The 23,068-nt window shown below is 36.5% G+C and overlaps 1 protein-coding gene across 1 annotated transcript in view; it reads right to left on the bottom strand.

Annotated features, from left to right (window-relative positions):
* USP38 (ubiquitin specific peptidase 38) overlaps window positions 1-14,605 on the bottom strand; it is a 31,332-nt gene extending 16,727 nt beyond the window's left edge. The window contains exons 1-4 of the mRNA XM_032412910.1: window positions 13,349-14,605; window positions 11,632-11,767; window positions 4,997-5,126; window positions 3,189-3,290 (exon numbers count right to left, since the gene is read on the bottom strand). Of these exons, the coding sequence (XP_032268801.1) occupies window positions 3,189-3,290; window positions 4,997-5,126; window positions 11,632-11,767; window positions 13,349-14,030 (1,050 nt within the window). The 5' untranslated portion in view covers window positions 14,031-14,605. The remainder of the gene's footprint in view (window positions 1-3,188; window positions 3,291-4,996; window positions 5,127-11,631; window positions 11,768-13,348) is intronic.
* Between the last annotated feature and the right edge of the window lie 8,463 nt (window positions 14,606-23,068).

Here is a 23,068-nt window from a genome sequence, read left to right as displayed (position 1 = left end):
ATCTAAAACACAAACTAAGGTACAAAATAGAAGCCTTAGTCACCTCTACCATTCTGAAAAATGTTAAGTCGAAAAATGTTAGGACTATTATATTTACCAGATTGTTTAATAGGAACAAACTTTTAAAATATAAACCTAGAATTAGCTTAAGAGCTCCATCTAGTGTGAATTTTAGATTTTTCACTTGAAAGAATTAAACACTGTACATTGCACATTAAAGTCTACTTCAAGAAAGTAACTAAAATAACTAAAATTACAGCTCAGGCTCTTCTTTTAGATAAGTATAGGGAAGATGTCTTATGTTAGCATGGTTATCCTTATTAATGCCTTCAATTCCCCACCTCCAAAAGGAGGAGATGGTTCTAAAAATAAATGGAATCAGAAATTTCTATTATTTTTAAGAAACTGGAGTTAAAAATAAAAGGGAAATTTAAAATGCTCATTGTTCAAAAACATGTAGAAGACTTAGTATTGATAATAAGCACAACAGTGTCCTTTCATTATAAAATTAGACTAAAGTCAATATAGAGTCATCACATATTCAAGAGGTTATTAACAAGATAAACTTGGTTTTGCAGAAATGGCTCATTCCATTAGTGCAGTGGTATCCTTGTTCCAATTAATTATTAATCACAATCTAATAATACACATTTATACTTCATATGTAAAAGGCTTCTAATAATATTATGTTCTATTTGTAGAACATTTTTTGGTTGCTAACTTGTGATAAAAGTGAAGTTATGGCTTATTGTCTTATCACCAATGGCAGTAACAACAATTATAGTAGCATCATGATCAACTCCCTTTCCCTCCTCCTAAAAGGAACAATCATATTCTTAAATTAACAGTGCTATTCTCATTTTGCTCTGATTTTATGCTTCAAGTCTTAAAATCGCATTTTAACTTTTGCACTACCTTCTTTGTTCTTACCTCCATCAAAGGTATTAATTTGACCATGAAACCATCAGTTCCTAATAAGTTCACTCTACTGTTCTCATCTCTCATTTCTAAACAAAGCTGAATTATAGTTCTGCTCCATAAAGCCACATCTTTCAGATACTCTCTTGCTAAAGTAGCAGAAATCCAAAATTATTTTGTTTCCTCACAGGTGAAATGAGAGAGAGAAATGGAAGAGAAGAAGAGAAAATAATTTAAAAAAATGATTATTTAATTTATAATTCCAAATCTTCCAAAAGCCTTCCTAGTGTAGATCTGGTCTTTGCAATCAGGTAATATAGTTGTCTACTATTATATCCTATATGGTCAGAATTATTACTAACATAGAAATGAGACTAAGTTCTTCACAGGCATATAAATATATGTCCAAGCAAGCTATTACTTTCTAACTGCTTGAAAGTTGATTTTTTTTGAGTGAGCAAATCTAAATATTTGTGGACATTTACTGTAATACTCACTAAATTTAAGTTACTATTTGAGAAAATGTGTATAACTTATTAGAAACTTTGATGTTTTGTTTAAAATAAATTTCTTTCCACTTATAAGAGGCATATAAAAAGCGATTTGGTCTATAATAACACATATTATAACATCAATCTTGGTTTGCTCTAAAATGCCATGTTGGTGATTCCAGGTTATTGATCATATTTAACAACTTCTAAACCTGTGTCCTTCACTGAGAATTATAGTTGACTTAACTACTACATGACACACCACTAGATGCCCAAGTTCAATTTAGTTGAGTAGCCAGTCAGGCTATACACAGTATGTAGGCAATAATTAGATCTTAGTTTTTAGAATTTACTAAGCCAGATGACAATTTTCAATTTCAGATCTAATTAATCCTTAAATAAATGGTTTCATATCAATATTTCAATAAGCCAAATATTTCAGAGTCAACCATTTTTATTTTAACTATCTTTTTTTTTTTTTTTTCAGAAAAAGCAATACAACATATGGAGATATCCTCCATCTTTTAAAAAACTCTATCTTTAAAAAAAAACAGATTTAGAGTATGGCATAAATGGCTAATCAGAGAGATTAAGAAATGTCCTCAGTGTGAAGAGCAATAAACATTAGAATGGATGAGTAGGTTAGAGAATCTCCTTCTCAGAAAATCTGAAAATAAACCTTTTCTCAAATGGCCCACACATGATTGTGCCTGAAGACTGACACAAATGATTGATGTTCTATATCTTATTAGACTTAGCTAGTACACGTGCTATCTTAGTTCGAGTTTTGAGTTTTGTTTATGTGACAGATATAAGGTTATTGGTTGATGGTCAAGATCATCAATTATGCAATTAACTGTAGAAATTCTCAGAAAAACCTATTCTAAGTGACAATGTATAATATAATTACTTGTTGATAAGGATTACTTTCTATAAAGCCTGCAGATTTTCCTTCAGTAGTAGTGAGGCACTAAGTAGCCTAAGTATGCATGTGGTTCTTTGAGGCTAGTTCTATTTCTAGCTAATAATCAACAACTGGAATTCAGCACTTCTTCATCAGTCTCCCTTGAATTTGCTTGTACTGAGTCAGCATTCCTAGGATATTTACCTTGTGGGTGTACTAATAATGAGAGTCTAGTCCTGGGGATCAGACCCTAGGAGAAGCAAATAACCACATAAAGCACTGCTTTCCTGTGATACACTAGATAGATAAATGGACAGGTTCTCAAAATAACATTTTGTCATTTCCACATGTAATGACTGATAATCAAAGAACTGAAGTCAAATCAAATCAGATCAAAACCAGTGATGTAGCTCATTAAAAGTCGTAGGGTTCTGGATATATTTTAAAGGTAGAGTTAATAGCATTTGTACATTATGGGTTGGAAGAGAATGAAGTCTTAATTCTGGGGCGATAAAACAACACCTGATGTTTTCACATTTCTGAAATTCTAAAGCATTTTTCTTCTACACTGTTCTACGTGCAACAGACAACCATCAGTGACACTGACACGTGACATCTCTCATGTAGAGCAATAATATTCAACTGCTGATAGTGGTTGTAAGTGCGGCAGTTTTGGTGAGACTCAAAACATTGTGAAAATATATTCTTTAGAGGGAAATCCCCACAACCTCAATTTTCTAAGAAATCATAAAGCTACAAGAAAATAGATTCAGGACTAACCTATAATCTTTTTCACTATATACAAATGTGACTCCATATTAAACTAAATTTTAACACAAAGTTCTTCAGTGCAGAAAGCTTGTGTCCTAACTTACCAGATGGAAAGCCTCTGGAGAATGCTGAAAACTGAGCAGCATGTGAGAAAGAACTGCAAGAGCACCAGGTCTCACAAGAGGAAACCAAAGTCGATTAAAAACCTTCAAAAAAGATAAGACATCCACCTTATGAGTTTGTAGGGAAATCATTAACGCAATCAGTGGTTATTTTCCTTGGACCAAAAATATTTATGTGACTATTCCCCTTCCTGGAAAGTTCTACCATAATACGTCACTTTGGGAGAGAAAGTTGGGAAATAACAACATGACAGAGATCAAGGGAATATAGTGGCCTAAAAAACTCTTAAAACCCCTTGATCAAATACAAATCTGTCAAGCCTTACCTACAAAGTGATTGTTCCTTGGCCCATGCTTCATTCGATTTCATTCAACAAACATTGATTGAGTACCTACTATTGCTTGGCATTGTTCTAGGTACTGAGGATACAACAGTGGATTAAAAAAAATTTCTAATTTGATAGGGCTTACTGTCTCCAGGGTGGGTAGACAATAAAATGTAACATGGAGATAAGTACTATGAAAACAGGGTATGAAGAATAGGGACTGTTGAGTAGCAAAGGGGTCTGTTATTTTATTAGGGTATTAAAAAAATGTGTCATTTAAAAGGTGACATCTGACTATAAAAAACTGAAGGAAATGAAAGTAAGCCTGCAGATACCTGGGAGAAGAGCATAATAAGCAAGGCAAAGGCCAAGCACTACAAAAGCCCTGAGGTCTCCAGCCTGGTGTACTAGAGACAGAGCAAAGAGAGCAGTGTAAGCAAAGTACAGAGACTGAGGCAATAATAGTGGGAGACTCAAGGAGAGAAGCAGCAGTGGGCTAGATCATGTAGGTCTTGTGTGACACCTGTAGGGGCCCAAGGGCAGGAGCAGGGAGACTACTGCAATCTGTACAGCAAGGGATGATGAGGGCTTTGGACCAAGGTGGTATTGATGAAGCTGGTTAAAAGTGGTAAGATTCTGGACATTTTAAAGGTGGAGTCGATAGGATTTGTAGGATAAGGGCTGAGAGAGAATGGAAAGAAAGAATGATAGCTTTCAGGTTTTGTCCTGGGAGAGTAGGATGGAGTCACTATTTAGGATGGGGAAGAGCAGGTCTGGGAGGGAAAAATCAGAAATTAGATCGTGGATAAGTTGAATTTGAGATTTAAGTATAGACACTTGGATACATGATTATGGAGTTAATGGGAAAATAATGAACAAGAAATATATACCTGGCAGTCATTAATTTAGAAACATTATTTAAAACCATGGGACACATATGCTGGGAGAATGGACTGAGAAGAAAATGGCTCAAAAATGAAACTCTAAAGCACTCTAAAGTTAGAAAGATCCATCATGGGAGACTGAGGTGCCAGTAAACTAGGACAAAAGTCAAGAGAACTAGGACAAAAACTAAGTGAGGCAAGTGTTTCAAGAGGGAGTGATCAACTGTGTCAAATGCTGCTTATAGGTCAAATGAGAGGAGGCCTGAGCAGTAACTCCTGAGGTTAGCAATACGGGAAAGCACTGGTGTCAAAGATAGTTTTGGTAGACTAATGGTGGTAAAAGCTTGATTAGTTGGATTTAAGAGATAATGGGAGGAATAGGTTTTCATATTAGATACTTGAAAACAGCAAAATTATTTTAATTACCTATACTTAAATACCATTCTTAATTTCTATTTCAAAATTATGATTCAAAACCAAACCAAAAACAAGAACATATTCAACATGCTTTATAGGGGACTACCCAAAGATTAAAAGATTGAGACCATTCATTCTAAGAGATTTATATACTCCCACTTACCAGTTCTATTTTCAGTAAAGTAACATCTATCAAAATAGTAAACTTCTGGACAGCTGCCAGTCCTTTTAGGAGTGCAATCACCCATGTATCCACATGCTGAGCCAATGGCCAGGATAGCCAGTCAATCATTCTGAAAATTTAAAAACAAAACTATCAGTCGTGAAAATATTTTCAGCGTCTTTTAGTTAGGAATAACAAGAGTTACAGTAGGTACAGGGGTTCCTTCTTTTGTGACTCAATATTTACTGAGCTTGCTTGTGAAAAGCACTGTTCAAGATGCAGAAATGAGTATAAAGGTGCTTGTAATCAAGGAGTTTCCAATCTTGTAAGCTGACAGTTTCTTACATATTTCAATAAAAAGAATTTCTGATAAAGTGTCATTTCACATAAATGCAGTTTTAAGTTGATTCTACACAGTGCTATCTAGAATTTATAAGGCAAATTTACTGAAAGAAGAACAGTTCAAATGTAGCTATTGGGCTAAGATACATGGAAACAAAATTTCTCCTTTCTGGTGATTGCAGTCTAAATATGAAATGCACCGTTAAAAATGACTATTTTGAGTTGTGAAACAGGTCTTTTCATCCCTTTCATTATCCTACTATACCAAGACAAGAAAGGAAGCTTTACATAGATAAAAGGGCACTGAATGTGTAAATACACTAAATGGCCTCATACTGAATTAGTGAGTGTTCTTCTTGAATATCAACTCAGTTTAATGGAAATAAAGACAAAGTAATATGGGATGTGATGGAGACTGTCCTTAATGTTAAATATGAATCACAATGAAGAGCGGTACAACCCTTTTGGAAAGCATTTGGGTCAAATGTTCATAGTATTTGATCCAATAATCCAGTTTTGGGGATTACACAATAAGAAATAGTAGTGGAAAAAAAAAAAAAGGTTTTTAAAATCAGAGTGATCTGGTTTCAAAATCTCAACTTACCATTTATTAGTTGGGGGGCCCTAATACCTATGTAAGTTATTTAAACTCTGTGTCTCAGTTTCGTTATCTGTAGATTATAGATAAACATGTTTATTTTACAGGGTTGATTTGAAGACTACATGAGTTAATATATGACACCGGAAATACTCATTGTGAATGCCTCTCTTCTACCAAATATCAACATATGTGGCAATAAATAAATAAATAATTGAACAAAATGTCAAACATAAATACTAAGTACAAAAGCACTGCCCAAAAGAGCAACTAACATGTTAAAAAAATTGACATGTTCAAAATTGACATAGTTATTTTCACAATAGCTATGCTATAACTAACTACATTAACACTAGAGTGTTATCTTTTTTTAAAGTTTTTGCTCTTAAGATTAAAATGTTCCATCAGATGGAACCAGAGTGGCCCAAAGTCCACATGCTTATGTTAATTACAAGTTATCTGTATGTTCCTTATGTTGCCTACACATATTTTATTTCCCTTCTTGTTTTTCTGGCCATCTTCTTCAAATAATGATGGTTACAAATCATTAAAATAGCCTCTGACAGCTGTTCCACATATTCTAACTGTTGTTAAGCTGATTTTCATAAAAGTTTGTAGCCACTCTACATACAGGGAGTAGAGAGACACTTGCATTTGTGTATAAAGAGTAAGTTCACTGTAGCACTGTATCTAGGATATGGAAAAATGCAAACAATCTAAATGTCCATCAATAAGGGAATGGCTAAATATACTATGGAACATCATGTAGAGTTTTAAAGAATGAGATGGATCTATATGAATCTATCCGTGAGGATCTAACACGGAAAGATCTGAGATATTGTTCAATTAAAGAAGAAAAAAAGTGACAATAAGTCTTTTAAAAACTGTTCTCGTTTAAAAAAATCACGTTAGGACACGTTTTGTATTTTTTTAGTACAAATATGCACACAAAAAAAGATGTGGTTCAGAGAGAAGAACTATATGTGAGCACATGTCCTTGGCTCTGTGAACTCTGCCCTGTGGGGAATGGTACCTCCAGAGCAGAAAGAAACTGGGCTCTCCAGAACACGGGGCCCTGGGCCAGAACTCCCTTAGCTCAGATCTAAGAGCAGAGTAGAAAATTCCACTTGGCCATTATACCTAATCTTCATTATACTTAATCACCCAATCAGCTTCATTATATCTAATCATTATACCTAATCACCCAATCAGCTTTTTCCTCTCCTCCCCATTTCTAGCTTCCCATCTCAAAAGCCTTCACTCTTTACCTTATCCCATATGTACGCAATCTCCTGACCATCCTAAAGAAACTTCAAGTCAGAAGTAACATGAATTAGAAGCCATTCACTCAACAAATATTTGAGTGCCTATTATATAACAGTTACTCTGTTAAGTGCTGAAAACATAATAGTTACAATTTCTGCTTTCAAACTGGTAAGAAAAGTTAGGAAATTTGTCAACAGTTACACAATTAATAAACAGAAGTACTGGTGTTTGAACTAAGCTCTGCTAGTGTATAAATGCAATGCTTTTAGCTACACTTTAGTTATATTCCAGTTCTGCTTCAATTTGATTGGACTTGCATATATATGCCCAAATCCTTTCAGGCACAGGCATTGTAGGATGAGTTATTTTTATGGTTAACTACGCTAATCTTGTCCACCATGTATTGGTTACTACATGAATTTTAAGGACACTTAACCCTGATATATTGAGTTAATTTCTTACTATTTAAAGAACATTTAACTATAGTTGTAATTTATGTACTTTGAAATCTTCTTTCCTCCATTAGACCATGAGCTTAAAAGCAGTGATCTTCTTGTTGTTGTTTTTTTTTAATCTTTAATCTGTGGATCCCCAGTACTTAGCACAGTGCTTGGCACTGAGAAGGAGTTCAAATTTGTTGAATAAATGAAACCATTCAAGTTGCAAAAAAATGCAACTTGAAAATCTTAACATTAAAATTGGCAATATTATAAAAGACAAAAAAATAGATTTATTCTTAATTTGTACAGAATAAAATCAATTTTTACTTTTAGATGGCACCTTCATGGCTAGATCTAGCCTCAGTTTACCTTGTTCCACTGTTTTAAAAATTGGGAAATTTCACATAAAAAACTGGATTATAGGCTTCTTTTGAAAAATCAGATCAGCAACACTGAATTCAAATTTCTTTTTTTTTTTTTAAAGATTTTATTTTTATTTGACAGAGAGATAGAGAGCACAAGTAGGCAGAGTGGCAGGCAGAGGGAGAGGGAGAAGCAGGCTCCCCCCAAGCAGGGAGCCCGATGTGGGACTCGATCCCAGGACCCCGGGATCATGACCTGAGCCGAAGGCAGCTGCTTAACCGACTGAGCCACCCAGGCGCCCCTGAATTCAAATTTCTTTGTGGCAACAAGAAAACTGGAGTTGAGGATCAGCATTCTCTTTTAGAAGGTGCTTGTGTACCCCATTCCTTATTATTTCAGTTACATCTGGCCAATTTCATACTTTAATGTTATTTATCTGTTTCTGGTATGGTATTTGCATTTCTTTGGATTACAGAAAATAACAGTTCAAGTATGGTAAGTGCTATGTGTGGGGAAATATAGACTATGGGGAAGTAGAAGGTGGGAGTATGATAAAAATAAACACTGCTATCCTGTTCAGTTACATTTGCAATATAAGAATAATTACTCCAGATAGACTATGGGTTAAATAGGATCATGCAGGATAAATTAGAAATGAAATACAAAAACTGGATCACAACTTCCCATAGAAACAAATAGGTAAAAATTAATTACCAAATATATTTTAAAAACAAAACAAATTCAGAAGTTGGATACCATGGCTGTTTTGAAAAGGTTGAAAAATTAAGACGAAGAGTGCTAAATACCAAGAATTGGAATTTGCACCTGATTTAGTAAGGGGTGGAAGTCACTGCAGATTGTTGATCAGAAGGGAAAATTGAATAGATCAGGATGACTTAGAGAAGAGAGAGAAGTAAGTATAAGTCATGCTGGCAAAAAGACCAACTAGAAGACTCTGCTGCAATGACTTATGGCATGTAATGAAAAATGTTAGATATTATTACCTAGGCAATGAAGGTGACGGACAAACTGATTTCTAATTTCACTTTCAGCTATGAAATATGTAATTCTCTGAATTCCTATTTTGCTTAAGGACAACATAATTTATGATACATTCATCTCAAAGAGAAAGAAATTTTAGTGCTGTTGAGGTCACACTGATAAAGTAGTGTTACTGCTAAATAGGACATATAAGGAATTTCATTATGGAGAGATGGATGGGATATGAGTCTTTCTTTTTTTCAAAAGATTTTTATTTATTTATTAGAGAGAGAGAGCACAAGTAGGGGGAGCAGCAGAGGCAGAGGGAGAAGCAGGCTCCCCGCTGAGCAGGGAGCCCGATGCAGGGCTTGATCCCAGGACCCTGAGATCATGACCTGAGCGAAGGAAGATGCTTAACGGACTGAGCCACCCAGGTGCCCTTTCTTTCTTTTTTTTTTTTTAATAGGCTTCATGCCCAGCGTGGAGCCCAATGTGGGGCTTGAACTCACAACCCTGAGATGAAAACCTAAGCTGAGATCAAGAGTCGGAGGCTCAACTGACTAAGCCACCCAGGTGCCCTGATAAGAGCGTTTCTTAAAATTAAAAGTAAATGAACAATGAGAACTTTACATAAAGACTTGGAAATCAACCACATATAGAAGAGAATTGAAAAAGTGGTACGAATAAAGGGAAAAGGAAAAATAAAAAGAACAGACAATATGAAGAAAATCCTAACAGCATGGTGTCACAGGATTTCTAGAATTTTAAGAACTATGAATACAAAGACATCAAGAAGATGAAAACAAAAATACAGAACACTAAATATGGCAAGGAGATAACCATAAATTGAGAGTAGTAGAGATAGAGGCCATATAGCAGGAACAATATTTATATAGATCTGTGGAACTTTGAGAGAATGAGCAACAAGAAACTGAAAGTAATATTTACAGCTAAATTGATTCAGTTAAATTTAAGACCACAAGGAAAAAAGAAGGAAAGCTAGAAGAGAAGGGTCTTTTCAAACACTACATAAAAAGGGGGAAAAGGTGGAAAAAAATCCAAGTCCCCAAAGTTTGTGTTACAGATAGTAAAATTTATACATGTAGCTTTTGGAAAATACAACATAAATACTTAAGTTTATATGTCATGACTGCAGTTTTATAACAGGTACACAGAAACCATTTTGTTCCAAATCCTTGTATTTTATTTAGATGTGCCACATATATACACATACATGTGCATGCACACTGTAGAAAAAAATTACAAAAAAACCCAGGTAGATGTGAAACAAAAATTGGAAGAGAGGAAAAGCTCAATTAGAAAAATAGAGTCATTGAAATAAAGAAACTCAATAGCTAGAATAAGCTCTACAAATGGGTACCTTTGAAGAAAAAATTAGTGAGTTGTAAGACAATATTGATGTTCTTCCCCTTAGATCTCCACAGGCTTTGCTCCCTCATTTCTTTTACGTCTTTACTTCATCTTCATGTTCTCATTGAGGTCTTCCTAACCCATCTTATTTAAAATTGCAAACCACTCCCTCATACTTTATGTCCTTCCTATCTACTTTTTTTTCCAAAACACTCATCACTATTCAAATACTAAATTATAATTTTAATTATCATATTTAATAAAATCTAAAACAAAATCAATTTTAGGTTGTATAATTAGTTTATGTACCACTAAGGAAGGCAAAGTCATGCCAATTAAACTAGAATATCAAGTGACTGTATATTTCTACATTTTGACATCTCTGAAATCAGGATACATCTTATACGTTACTAATTTACTGTCTTCCTCTCCATCTAGAAAGCAAGTTCATGAAGACAGATTTTTTTATCCATTTGTTCAAGGTTTTGAAACACTGCCTAGCACTCATGGTAAGTAAGTGTCCAGTAAATACGTTTTGAATAAATGAACAAATGAATTAATAAAAGCATGAAAATGCTGAGGATAAATATTAAGTTTACACCTAGAAATATAAGAATAAACTGAAAGACATCAAGAAGAAAGAGACATAAACAGTACCAGAAAAAGCCTAACTACTCACAAAGGAATGACAATTGGATTGACAGCAGACTCCGTATCAGCAACAATAAATGCCAGAAGACAATGCAGTATTATTTTCAAAATGCAGAGAAAATGACTATCAAATTAGAATTCTGCATCTTACCAAATCATCTATTTAAGAATAAGGAAGAAAAAACATATTTTAAACAGACAAAGGTAGAGTGTATTATCCAGAGATTCTGATTGAAAGAGAACGTAAAAGTACGTACTTAGCTTAAAAAAACAAAAACTAAAAAACCCAGGGAGAAGAAACAGGTTGCAGGAAACCATAATGAGTAAGGAAATTAGTAAAACATATTGATAATCCAACCAACTCCTTACTGTACAGTAAGTGTATACACGTGTATATTTTTGGAATTAAAAAAAGCTGAACTGAAAATGGACTTTGAATTACCGGGAGGCCTGTCAAACCTATATAGTAAGGTAAATAATTCATTCCAATTAGTTTGGAGAGTATGTATTTCATCCTATGATTTCAGTTTTAAACATCTAAGTTTTTCATCACCCACAAAATACAACAAAATATCTCCTCCTCCCAAATCTACACCACCATCTACAGTGTCATGAAGAAGTACCTGCAAAGAGCTTGGGTCATACTTGCATCTTTTACATTTGGATCCGTAGTTAGGCTCCTGATGAGAACTGTAATCATCTGAAGAGGAATATGCTGCACAAGGCTTGCCAATGCTACAGAAGGTTCAAATGATGTATCTATTTTTTTAATTAAAAAGAAAAAGGAATATGGCAAGAAGGTTCAAGTGAAGTATTTAGAGAGAAACAACAATTTACAAAAAAAAAATGTACTTGCGGCAAAGGTGTTACTCAGGAAGCACTTGTTAGGCTCTACCTCATGGGTAGACTCTAACATACAAGGAATGTTAAATTACAGAGATGAGAGATGAAGGGTGAGTAGCAATGATTGCTCATTATAGAGAGAACTACTGCAATATAAAAACTACTGTTCACTACGCCATATTTAGTTCATAAGTTACTTTATTTTCCTGCATTATTAATATTAAGTCACTGTTGTGTTAAAATATTCATTTGTAAGTCAGCAGTCAGAAAAGAAATTCAAGGTATCATTTAAATTCCCACTTTAGACAAAGTAACTTATAACTATTAATTACAGTAGTCATTACATTGTTCTAAGGAAGATTTAAAAAAATCTCTTAAAGAAGTAAAAATTAAGGTGAATTTTGAGGGGACTTTGCTTAAACTATATAATAATTAAGCCAATTCAAGGCAAGCACCTTTACTGCCACTGTTGAAAAAGTTCTGGGGAAATCTAACAGTTCTAGCAACACAGGCAATACAAGAAAAATTACAATTAAAAAATTAAAACAATTCAGATACTGCAAATATATAGTTGGTAATTCTTTCCTAAACACATTTAATTCATCAGAATACATGGAGCTTGTTAAAACTCTATTCTTGTTTCTGGTTCCCAAGATAAAAGACACCTGCTTCACAAGTTCAATTTCAAACAGTAGAAAAGGAGAATGGTTGTACCAAGTAGAGAGGAAGCGAACACAGTTTTGGGTCTATTGTTTCACAATTTACAGAGCTGAAAGCTCCAAGTCCAAACAAGGAATGTAAATGCAAGGTAAAATTCCTGGTGAGAAAGTATTTTCTTGCCAATTATCACTTGACTCCTTCCCACTTTCTAAGGATGTAGTTCATGGGCTATACACTGAGTACAAAAACACCTATTTAAGTCCTCATACTCTTTCCTTTCCCTCATTCTACCTGTACCCTCTCTGCCTGTACACTATTGTAGAAAAAAATGTCAGTATTCAAAAACTACTAGTTAACTGTGATAATCCAGTAATAAAACAAACCACACAGCCCAGGAATAAAAAAGTGGGAAAATTAAAAAACAGGGGAAAAACTTATAATGACAAGATGACAGAGTCACAGTACAATAATAATATGGTAAACATTATTATGCTATCATTAGTCACTAATGAATAGAAGCTTTATTTAGTAGCTATCATCCTCAAAGCATTCCATAACTTCAGCAGAGGCTGGGTAATTAAGCAACTTATTTAGTGCCAAAGGTCTTAGACCTCAATGTTTTCAACATTTAGAATAGGAACACTACTTTTTTTTTTTTTCAAAGGTACAAAGGGACAGCCTAAATACGGAAGTGGATGGGAATTAAACTTTGGATGAGGGTATTAAGATTTGTTCTCCATTAAGAATGTTTTCAGGGCAGAGAAGCAAATATGATGTGTGTCTAAGAGACACACTGAATTTCCAAGAGAGATTTTTCTGGAATATAATGACACTTACCTGTGGAAGAAATGCTTGCAAAAACTTCTTGCAGGGAAGGCAGGAGTGTGGAGGGCTCGGCCTTCCAGATGTTCTGCAGCAAATTACTCACTTTTGTCACCTGAGAGACATACTCCCGCAGCTCCTTCTCCTGGGTGGACACGCACTGGAAATGGCCTATCGTTCGAACAAGCTGTTGACAGAAGGTGATCGACAATTTCCCCTTGGGGATGCACTGCATGAAGTCGGTCAGGAGGTCGCTCAATCGGGCACAGAGCTGCGGCTCCGGCCTCTCACACACCATGCGTAACACCTCCACTTGCAGCAGGCTGAAGAGGTCCAGCACCGATGGGCAGCTCATGATCAGCTTCAGGCCGTTGTGAATGTAGTCCAGAATGGCTACGTCCTTCCTGTCCAGCGAGTGGTAGCCCTGCTGAAGGAGGCCCAACACGAATGTCTTGTTGAAGAAGGACTCGAACTCTGGCCGGTGGTATCGCGCATAGGCCTCCAGCACTTGGTGTCCCACCTGCCGCTGAAAGGGGTCTTGGCCCTCCAGGATGAGCCGGGTGGTCAGGTCAAACATGGCTTCACACTGCGCCTCGTCTAGCCAATGTTCTGCCGATTCCACCACCTTCCTCACAATCACCCGCTTTAGGGGCAGGGGGTGCGAAGAACTCACCAGGCCCTCCAGGATCTTGTCCATTGTCGCCAAACTGCAAGGCCAGGGCCAGGGGGTTAGGAGCGGGGGGGCGACAGTCCCGACGTGGGGCAGGAGAGTCCCGCGGCAAAGGTGGACTTGGAGCGCAGCAGCAGCAGCGGCACCGACCACCGCCACCGCAGTCTCAGCAGCCACATTTATCGGGCAGAGGGGCCCATCCAAGCCCGGGCGGGAGGTGGCAAGCCTGGGGAGCGTCGGAACCGGCACCGCCCGCGGCGGGCCTAGGGAGCCAGCGGCTCGCACTCCGCCGCCGCCCCGGGCCCGCGCTCCCTCTCAGCATCAGCGCGAAGGGGATGGCGAGGACCCCCGGCGGCGGCGGTCACTCAAGGCCCGTGGCTGCTAGCCAGTAGGTGGAGGAAGCGCGCCTTAGGGTCCCGAGGCAGGTGTGGACGTCCGGGCTCAGCAGGTCGTAAGATGAAACCAGCCCTGGCTTGAGTCAGAAGCCGCTGTCACTGAAAGTGCCGGGTCAGCCCCGGAGAAGATAAGGAGGTGAACCCCCTTGACCCGGATTCAGAAGTTCCCGCAAACAGGAAGTGAAGGACGGAGGTCCCTCCGGAAAGGCCCGCCCTCCGGCCCTCCGCCCCTCCAACTCTCTAACCACCTCTTACCCCTCTCCCCCTTCTCCTCCCCAACTCCCGGCCACCCTCCAGGCTACGCTCGGACCCCCTCCCCGCCCCGCCCCGCCTCTCTCCGCCGCTGCTGCGCAGGTGTGGCCGCTTCCAGTCGAGTCGCACGGCGACTCTCGCGTCATTGGGGAACGTGTGTCGAGTCACAGGCGGTTTTTTGGGAGGCGCGGCCGGGAGTGGACGCTGAGGAAGTGGCCACGACTTTAGTATTCCCACCTTCCGACCTCTGTAGGTTCTGTGCAGGTCAGGTTACTCGTGAAAGCCTGAGGAAGTGCTGTTTATGTAAAATTTTGTGAATGAGAAAGTTTTGGAAACGAGAGAAAAACTTTCGGGGAGAAAGTAAGGAAGAGAACTCAAAACTGTGATTGAGGAGAAATGGTTTAGGTCTTGGTTCGTTCATCGAGAAATGAGCTAGGGCTCCTAAATGTGAGTGCCTTCTCCTATGTTGTGGTTATTAAAGTAAGAACTGTACTGGCAGCTGCGTGCATTTAGTGAGGGTCATTATTGGTAGAGATTTGTTTTATCAATCCTCTAACTATCTTTTTAGTGAGCTTTTGGGGCACGCTGAAAAACTAAAAGCTGTCCAAAAAATGGTGGAAGAGTAAGGAAAAGGTGGCAGGTGAGAAAGAATGACAGATATATATTTGCCTATGTCATATTAAAGAGTACTTTGAAAATAGAAAACCAGGTGAAAATTGCACAGTGTTTAGTTTCTCATTTTGTGGCACTTCACGCACTAGAGTAAATAGTGGTTTGCAGATACTGGTTTATAAATTGAAGGCTTGTGGCAACCATGCGTTAAGCAAGTCTATTGGCGCTGTTTTTCAAACTGCATTTGCTAATTTTGTGGCTCTGTCACATTTTGGTTATTGTAGTATTTTAAACTTTTTGATCATTACTTGTTATGGTAATCTGTGAGCAGTGATTATGATTCACTGGAAGCTCAGATGATGGTTAGCATCTTTTAGCAATACAGTATTTTTAAATTAAGATATGTATTTTTTTAGACATAAAGCTCTTGCACACTTAATAGACAACAATATTGTGTAAACATAGCTTTTATATGCCCTGGGAAACCCCAGAATTCATTTGACTCTTGTGATATTCACTTCATACTACAGTGGTCTGGAACTGAACCTGCAGTATCTCTGAGGTTTGCCTGTATGTGTGCATGCTGACATTGAAGACGGTTTACAGTAAACAGCTGCAGTCATCATGCTTGTACTTCTTTCAAGTTAAATTCCAAAGATTTACAATAAGAATATAGGCTTTAATCAGAGGCCTTTAAATTGGAAAAAATTGTGTAATTATAGCCCCATTCAGGTTTGGGTAATATAGTTGTGAAATAAGGCATAAATGGCCTCCAATAATGACAAAACTTAAAAGAAATGGTTTAAGATAGAATAGAAGTAGAATAGATAGATATATTTTCCAATAGAAAAATGAACAAAATTGTACATTTTTTACTTTGCTAAATATTGTTTTGCTTTTACCAATTTACAAAATGATTATACCAATATATTTAACATGTCGATTAGGGTAATCTTAAGAATAGCAGTTTAGATGAGAAAGGAGCCGAGTAGAGGAAACTTGAGACTGAGTTTGCAGGAAGAAATTGAAGATAAAAGAGAAATAAGGCAACTGATCAGTCTAAAAGACAGTCATGCTAGAGCACAGGAATAGCTTTGGAACTTTTTCCTTTTCAAATAGATAGAGGGTAAAACTACAGAGAAAAGTTGGAATTTACTGGAAATGGTGCCATATTGGAAGACAAAAATAATGTAGAAAGTAAAACATTAAGAGGAAGAATGGTAGGACTGGATTTGTGGAGTAGCAGAGATTTGGAATTAGCCTTAGTGGAGGGTTTGCTAGGGAGCCACTTGAAGATCATTGAAGATTGCTGAATAACAGGAGTGAAGTAATTGCTCCAAAATAGGAAGGAAAAAAATACTGGTTAGTTAAAAACTTAACAAATCATTAATAACCTTTCTTTCTGTTAATATTCTGTCTTGAGAAATTGAATGTTATAAAATAAGATGTCTGAGAGAACATAGTGCAAGTTGTTCTCAGTCTGCATAATACGGATAACACAGTTTCATACTGTCAGGCTTCCAAAAGCACCATGACTCAGTATTTTTAAAGTACTTCTTGAGTGATAGATGCATGAAATGAAATATTTAGTAGGTTTTTATGCTAAAGTATTCAAAGCATGTTTTCCTGTTTTGCCATTGGTAAAAAAAAAGAATGTACACAATATGCTCTTCTGTTGTTATAAGATTTCAGTTAAAAGTGGCTGGCTTTACATAATTGATTTTATCCCACAACTAAAAGTTACATACAGTACCATGTTCTTGTTCAATATCTTAAAATATTTTCAAAAGTCTATGGAAAGATTTTGTTGAAGGGTGTTGTGCCACTAATCATTGAATTAATAGGTGCTATTGCTACAGGCTTTAAAATTTTGTATAAAAATTTACTCTAAGGCCCCAGTTATGAATTAATGGTTTTATAACTATCTTAGATCTGGAAATAGGAGCTAAGTGATGGGGGTGAATGAGAAAAAGCTCAGGATAGGGAATTATCATTTATTAAACACCCTCTATTTGCCTGGAACTCAGTATAGTATAATTTATTCTTAGTTCTCAAAACAGACTTTGGAAGTAGACATTAGTGACTACAATTTATAGATAAGGTTATGAAAGCATGAAAGGTTAAATAAATAGCTATTAGGTGAAAAATGTGTGTTTATATGTTTGTGATAGGCAAAGAGGAAAGACATTTTCAAAGGCAGTGGTTAGAGTTGTCCAACTGCAACAGCACTACTATGAGGTTATCTTTACCCAGGATATTTATATTTCCTTATAGAATCAAAAGCAAACTCATTGTGTAGACTAGAAAGAGCTGTGATTAATAAATCATCTTGTGAATAGTTGCTAATAATCACTTCATGCAGTTTATGTTCATGTACATTTTTTAAATTTTAAAAAGATGGAAAGAAATATGGTATGGTGGGATAATATTTTTTATGATATAAATAATGCACACCACACTTACCTAACAACTTAGTTTTAAAACCTTCAGTGCTTCCCATCTTATTTAGAATAAAATTCAAGTGCCTACCATTAACTGCAAGACTTTACATGAAGCAGCTCTTGAGTCTTTTTCTTACCACTCTCCTCCTTACTATGTGAGCCACACTGGCCTTCTTATGGTTTTTCCTCAGGTAACTCTTTCAGGTCTCTGGGCTTTTGTACTTACTGAAACTTTCTTCTGTGGCTACTATAATATAAGTCTGCTGAGAAGTCATCTCCTCATAGGGTCAGTTCTAGATTATCTACCACACTATTAGGTTATTCTGTTTATTTCTTTATAGTACTTAGCCATCATGTGAAATTAACTTGTTAATTAATTGCAGTCCTTTTCTTTCCTCTAGAATCTAAGCTCCATGAGGTCAAGAAACCCTAATTTTCTTAGTAACCTCCATATCTAGTAGTTAGAACAGTATCTGGCACAAAGTAAACAATCTAATAATTTATCGAACAAATGAACTTTTTATTATTTTTAACAAAATGAAGGAATTAGTTTTAAAATTCCAAGAAATCAACAAAATAACTTCTAGAAAAGGGAGTTCAGCAAGATCTCAGGATACAAGATAATAGACAAAAATCAATTATACTTTTATGTATATACTAGCAATGAACACATGGAAACCAAAATAAAAAATGTAATATTTACAATCATAACAAAACAACTTAGGTATAAATCTTCTAAAACATGGGCAGGACTTGTACTGAAATTGACAAAACACTCATGAAAGAAATCAAAGAAAATATAAATATATGAAGATACATATTGGGTTCATGGATTGGGAACTCGTAGTAAAGATGTTAATTATTCCCAAACTGACATATAGGTTTAACATAATTCCTCTTATAATCCCAGCAAGATTTTTTTTTTTTGTAGTTACAAGAGTATTCTAAAATTTATATGGAAAGACAAACTGGAATAATAACAATAATTTTGGAAAAGAAGAATTAAATGGGAAGAATCACTCTACCCAAATTTAATACTTATTATATGTTACAATAATCAACACAATGTGGTACTGGCAGAACAATAGACACATAGATCAATTAAACAGGTTAGACTACCCAGAAATAGACACACACAAATATGCTCAACTGAATTTTGGCAAAGATACAAAAGCCATTCAGTGGAGAAAGGATAGCCTTTTCAACAAATGGTGCTGGAGCAACTGGATATTTATAGGCAAAGAAAAATCTTGACTTAAACTTACACCTTATATAAAAATTAATTCAAAATGGATCATAGATTTAAATGTAAAACATAAAATCATAACACTTTTAGAAGAAGACATAGAAAAAAATACTTGGGACCTAGGGCTTGATAAGAGTACTTTGACATAATACTTAAAAGCAAATCAATACATTGGACTTCATCAAAATTAAAAACTTTTCCCCAGTGAAAGACCCTGTTAAGAGAATGAAAAAACAAGCTACAGACTGGGAGAAAGTATTTGTAAACCAGGTATCTGACAAAGACATACCTAGAATAAAGAACTCTCAGAATTCAACAGTGAAAGGCTTTTGCGTATCCAGTGACACTATCAAGAGAGTGAAAAGACTAAACATGGTATGGGAGAAAATATTTGCAAAGCTTACATCTGATAAGTGAATAATATCCCGAATATATACAGAACTACAACTCAACAATAACAAAACAATCCAATTCAAAAATGGGCAAAGGAGGGGCGCCTGGGTGGCTCAGTCAGTTAAGCATCTGCCTTTGGCTCAGGTCATGATCCTAAGGGTCCTGGGATTCAGCCCTGTGTGTTCTGTGTCAGGGTTCCCTGCTTAGCAGGGAGTGTGCTTCTCCTTCTCCCTCTACCCCCGCCCCCCCCCCCCCCCCTTGTGCCCCCCCCCGCCCTCCATTAAAAAAAAAAAAATGGGCAAAGGGCGTGAATAGATATGTCTGCAAAGAAGATATTACGGATATACAAATGGCCAGTAAGCACATGAGAAGATGCTTAACATCAATAGCCAGTAGGGAGATGCAAATCAAAGCCACAATGAGATACCACTTTATACCCATTAGGATGGGTATTATTTAAAAAGGGGGGGATAATCAGAGTTGCTGAGGATGTGTAGAAATTGTGCATTGCTAACAAGAATGTAAAATGGTATAGCTGCTGTGGGAAACGATGATTCCTCAGGTTAAACATAGAATTACCATGTGATCCAGTCCAGCAATTCCACTTGGAGGTATATGCCCAAAAGAATTGAAAGCAGGGACTCAAATGGATACTTGAACACCAGTGTTTGTAGCAGCATTATTCACAATATCCAAAAGGTGGAAAGAACCTAAATATTCATTAATAGATGAGTGGATAAACAAAATAAGGTATATCTACACAATATTATTCAGCCTTAAAAAGGAGTGAAATACTACAACATGGATCAACCTTGAAAACATTATGCTAAGTGAAATAAACCAGACACAAAAGAACAAAAATTAAATGATTCCACTTACGTGAGGTACCTAGAAAAGTCAAATTCAGAGACAGTTGAATAGAAGTTACCAGAGGTTAGGGGAAAGAGGAATTTGGGAGTTACTGCTTAATGCATACAGAATTTCTGTTTGGGAGGATAAAAGTGTTTGGAATTGGATAGTGGTGATGATTTTGCAACATGTACTTAATATTGAACTGTACACTTAAAAATGGTTAAAAAGATAAGTTTTATGTATGTTTCACCACAGTAAAAAGTTTTTAGAAAATGGGCAGTAAAAAAATTAAGAAATCCAATTGAAAAGCAAAAAACCTGAAGACATTGCACTGAAGAGTATACACAGATGGCAAATAAGCACAGGAAAAGATGTTCAACATCAGTAGTCACTAGGGAAATACAAAGACCATGAGGTATCATTACACACCTCTTAGAACAGCTAGAGTAAAAAATAGTGACTATACTAATGTTGGCAAAGATGCAGAGAAACTGGATCTCTCATACATGCTGGTAGGAATGCAAAATCATACAGCTACTCTGGAAAATTATTTGGCGGTTTCTTAGAAATTAAATATGCAACTACCATATGACTGAGTCATCAAACTGGGTTTTTATTCCAGAGAAATGAGAACTATGTTCATACAAAAACATACACAAATGTTCAGAGCAGGTTTATTTCTAATAGGCAATAACTAGAAACAACCAAAATGTTTGTCAGTAGGTGAATGACTAATCAAATTGTGGTACATCCATACCATGGAATACTAATCAAAATAGAAAGGAACAAACTCTTGATAGACACACCACTTGGATGGGTCTTAAGGACATTATGTTTAAGTGAGAAAAGCCAATCTCAAAAGTTATATAATGTGATTCCATTTAAAAAAATTTTTTTTAAAGATTTTATTTATTTATTTGACAGAGACAGACACAGCGAGAGAGGGAACACAAGCAGGGGGAGTGGGAGAGGGAGAAGCAGGCTTCCCGCCAGAGCAGGGAGCCCGATATGGGGCTCGATCCCAGGACCCTGGGACCATGACCCGAGCCGAAGGAAGATGCTTAACGACAGCCACCCAGGCACCCCAGTGTGATTCCATTTATATAACATTCTCAAAATGAAAACAAAATTTAGAGATGAAGAATGGATTAGTGGTTGCCAGAAGTTAGGGATGGTAGGGTTGGGGAAGAGGAGGGTGGGTATGAATATAAAGGGATAGCTTGAGGGTGATTTTTGTGGTGGTGAAATAGTTTTGTAGTATATTAGTGTGGGTTCTCCAGAGAAACAGAATGAATAGAAACAGAACTGTATTGAGATTTATTATAAGGAATTATCTCACACAGTTATGGAAACAGAAGTACTAGGATCTAAAGTTGATAAGCTAGAGTTCCAGGAGAGTCAATGCTATAGTTCTAGTCTAAGTCTGAAGGCAGGCAGAGAAAATGAATTTTCTCTTACTCTGCCTTTTTCTTCTATTCAGGCCTTTATTGGATTGGATGAAGCTCACCCACATTGGGTAGAGCAATTTGCTTTACACAGTCTAGTGAATCAGATGTTAATCTCATTCAGAAATGTCTTTACAGACATACCAAAGAATACTACTTGACCAAATATCTGGGCACTCTGTGGCTCAGTCAAGGTGATACAAAATTAACTACACAGTCTATCCCTTGTCCATTTGGCACCCCCACACATCTCCTTAAACCATATTTAATCTCCAAATAAAGACAATGACAAGATCATAATTTTACCAAATATCCTGAAATATGGTTTCCCTGCTTCCCCAGAAGAGAAGATAAAGTTTTGAATGATGTTCTCTCTTCTTTATATCTTAATAACTTTTTATCTTTATAACGTAAATACCAAATGTTGTAAAATTAACAATACTTGCATACTGTATGTTCCATCTTATGTTACTTAAGGGAATAAGAGGAAAGAGAAAATATTTGCTGCATATATTAATATATATACTAAGAAAATACTTTTCTTATACATACCATGCAAGTATATTACATACACAAACAGATAACAAAATCAGGAAAAAATATTTAGGATATTTATGGTCCTCATTTGTGTAACTGGTCATGTTATAAATATGTTATAAATAGCTGGTATTTATAAGAACCTTTTTCTCACTATCTTTATTCCTTTTGCCTTCAGCAAGCACTTTAGCTGGTTGTGGTTTTTTGCCTGGTGGAGTGACTCAAACCTTTATTCCTGAAGAGTCCCGGTCCATTAATAGTCCTGTTTTGTTTGGATTCTTATAGACTGACTTTAATCACTTAGGGCATGTAGTGAGAGATGCCTTAAAGTATCTCTTATATTCCGGACAGAGTACATTCCTTATCTCCAGGGTAGACTAGCAGTCTGATTTCTCATTGATGGCCAGGATCAATCACCGTAGCCAGCACAACAACCCTTTTTTTTGCCTGTTGATTCATAGGTATGAGTTGTCCAATGTGGCCTAGTGGCATTCTTAACTCTTAGTTCATTGGAATCATTGTTGTGTTTCCTTGTGGAAGCATTCCTCTGTTTGGATCCAAGACTTCTAAACTAGCAGAGCATAAGATCTCAGTAAGAGGGAACAAAAATTTTGCTAGTAGGTCACCAGGGGTAATGAGTGGTGCCACTCCTACTTCTACCCCTTGATTTCAGGACCTGTGAATCCTGGTTGTGAGAGAAATAGCATCATATATCAGATATTGATTCAGAGAATACATAGCCTTCTGGAGAACTTTGCTTTAGCCCTGCAAGTTGTCACCAAGTTGGCACTGTAACTGAGTCTTCAAAAGGCTGTTCCACTGTTCTCTCAAGCCAGCTGCTTCAGGATGGGGGGTGGGGAACAAGATAAGACCAATGAATTCCATGAGTATG

This window comes from Phoca vitulina, unplaced genomic scaffold (assembly GCF_004348235.1).
Source record: "Phoca vitulina isolate PV1807 unplaced genomic scaffold, GSC_HSeal_1.0 scaffold14, whole genome shotgun sequence".
Lineage (NCBI taxonomy): Eukaryota > Metazoa > Chordata > Mammalia > Carnivora > Phocidae > Phoca > Phoca vitulina.
Note: the sequence above shows the minus strand (reverse complement) of the source record. Positions and strands in the feature narration are given on the sequence as shown.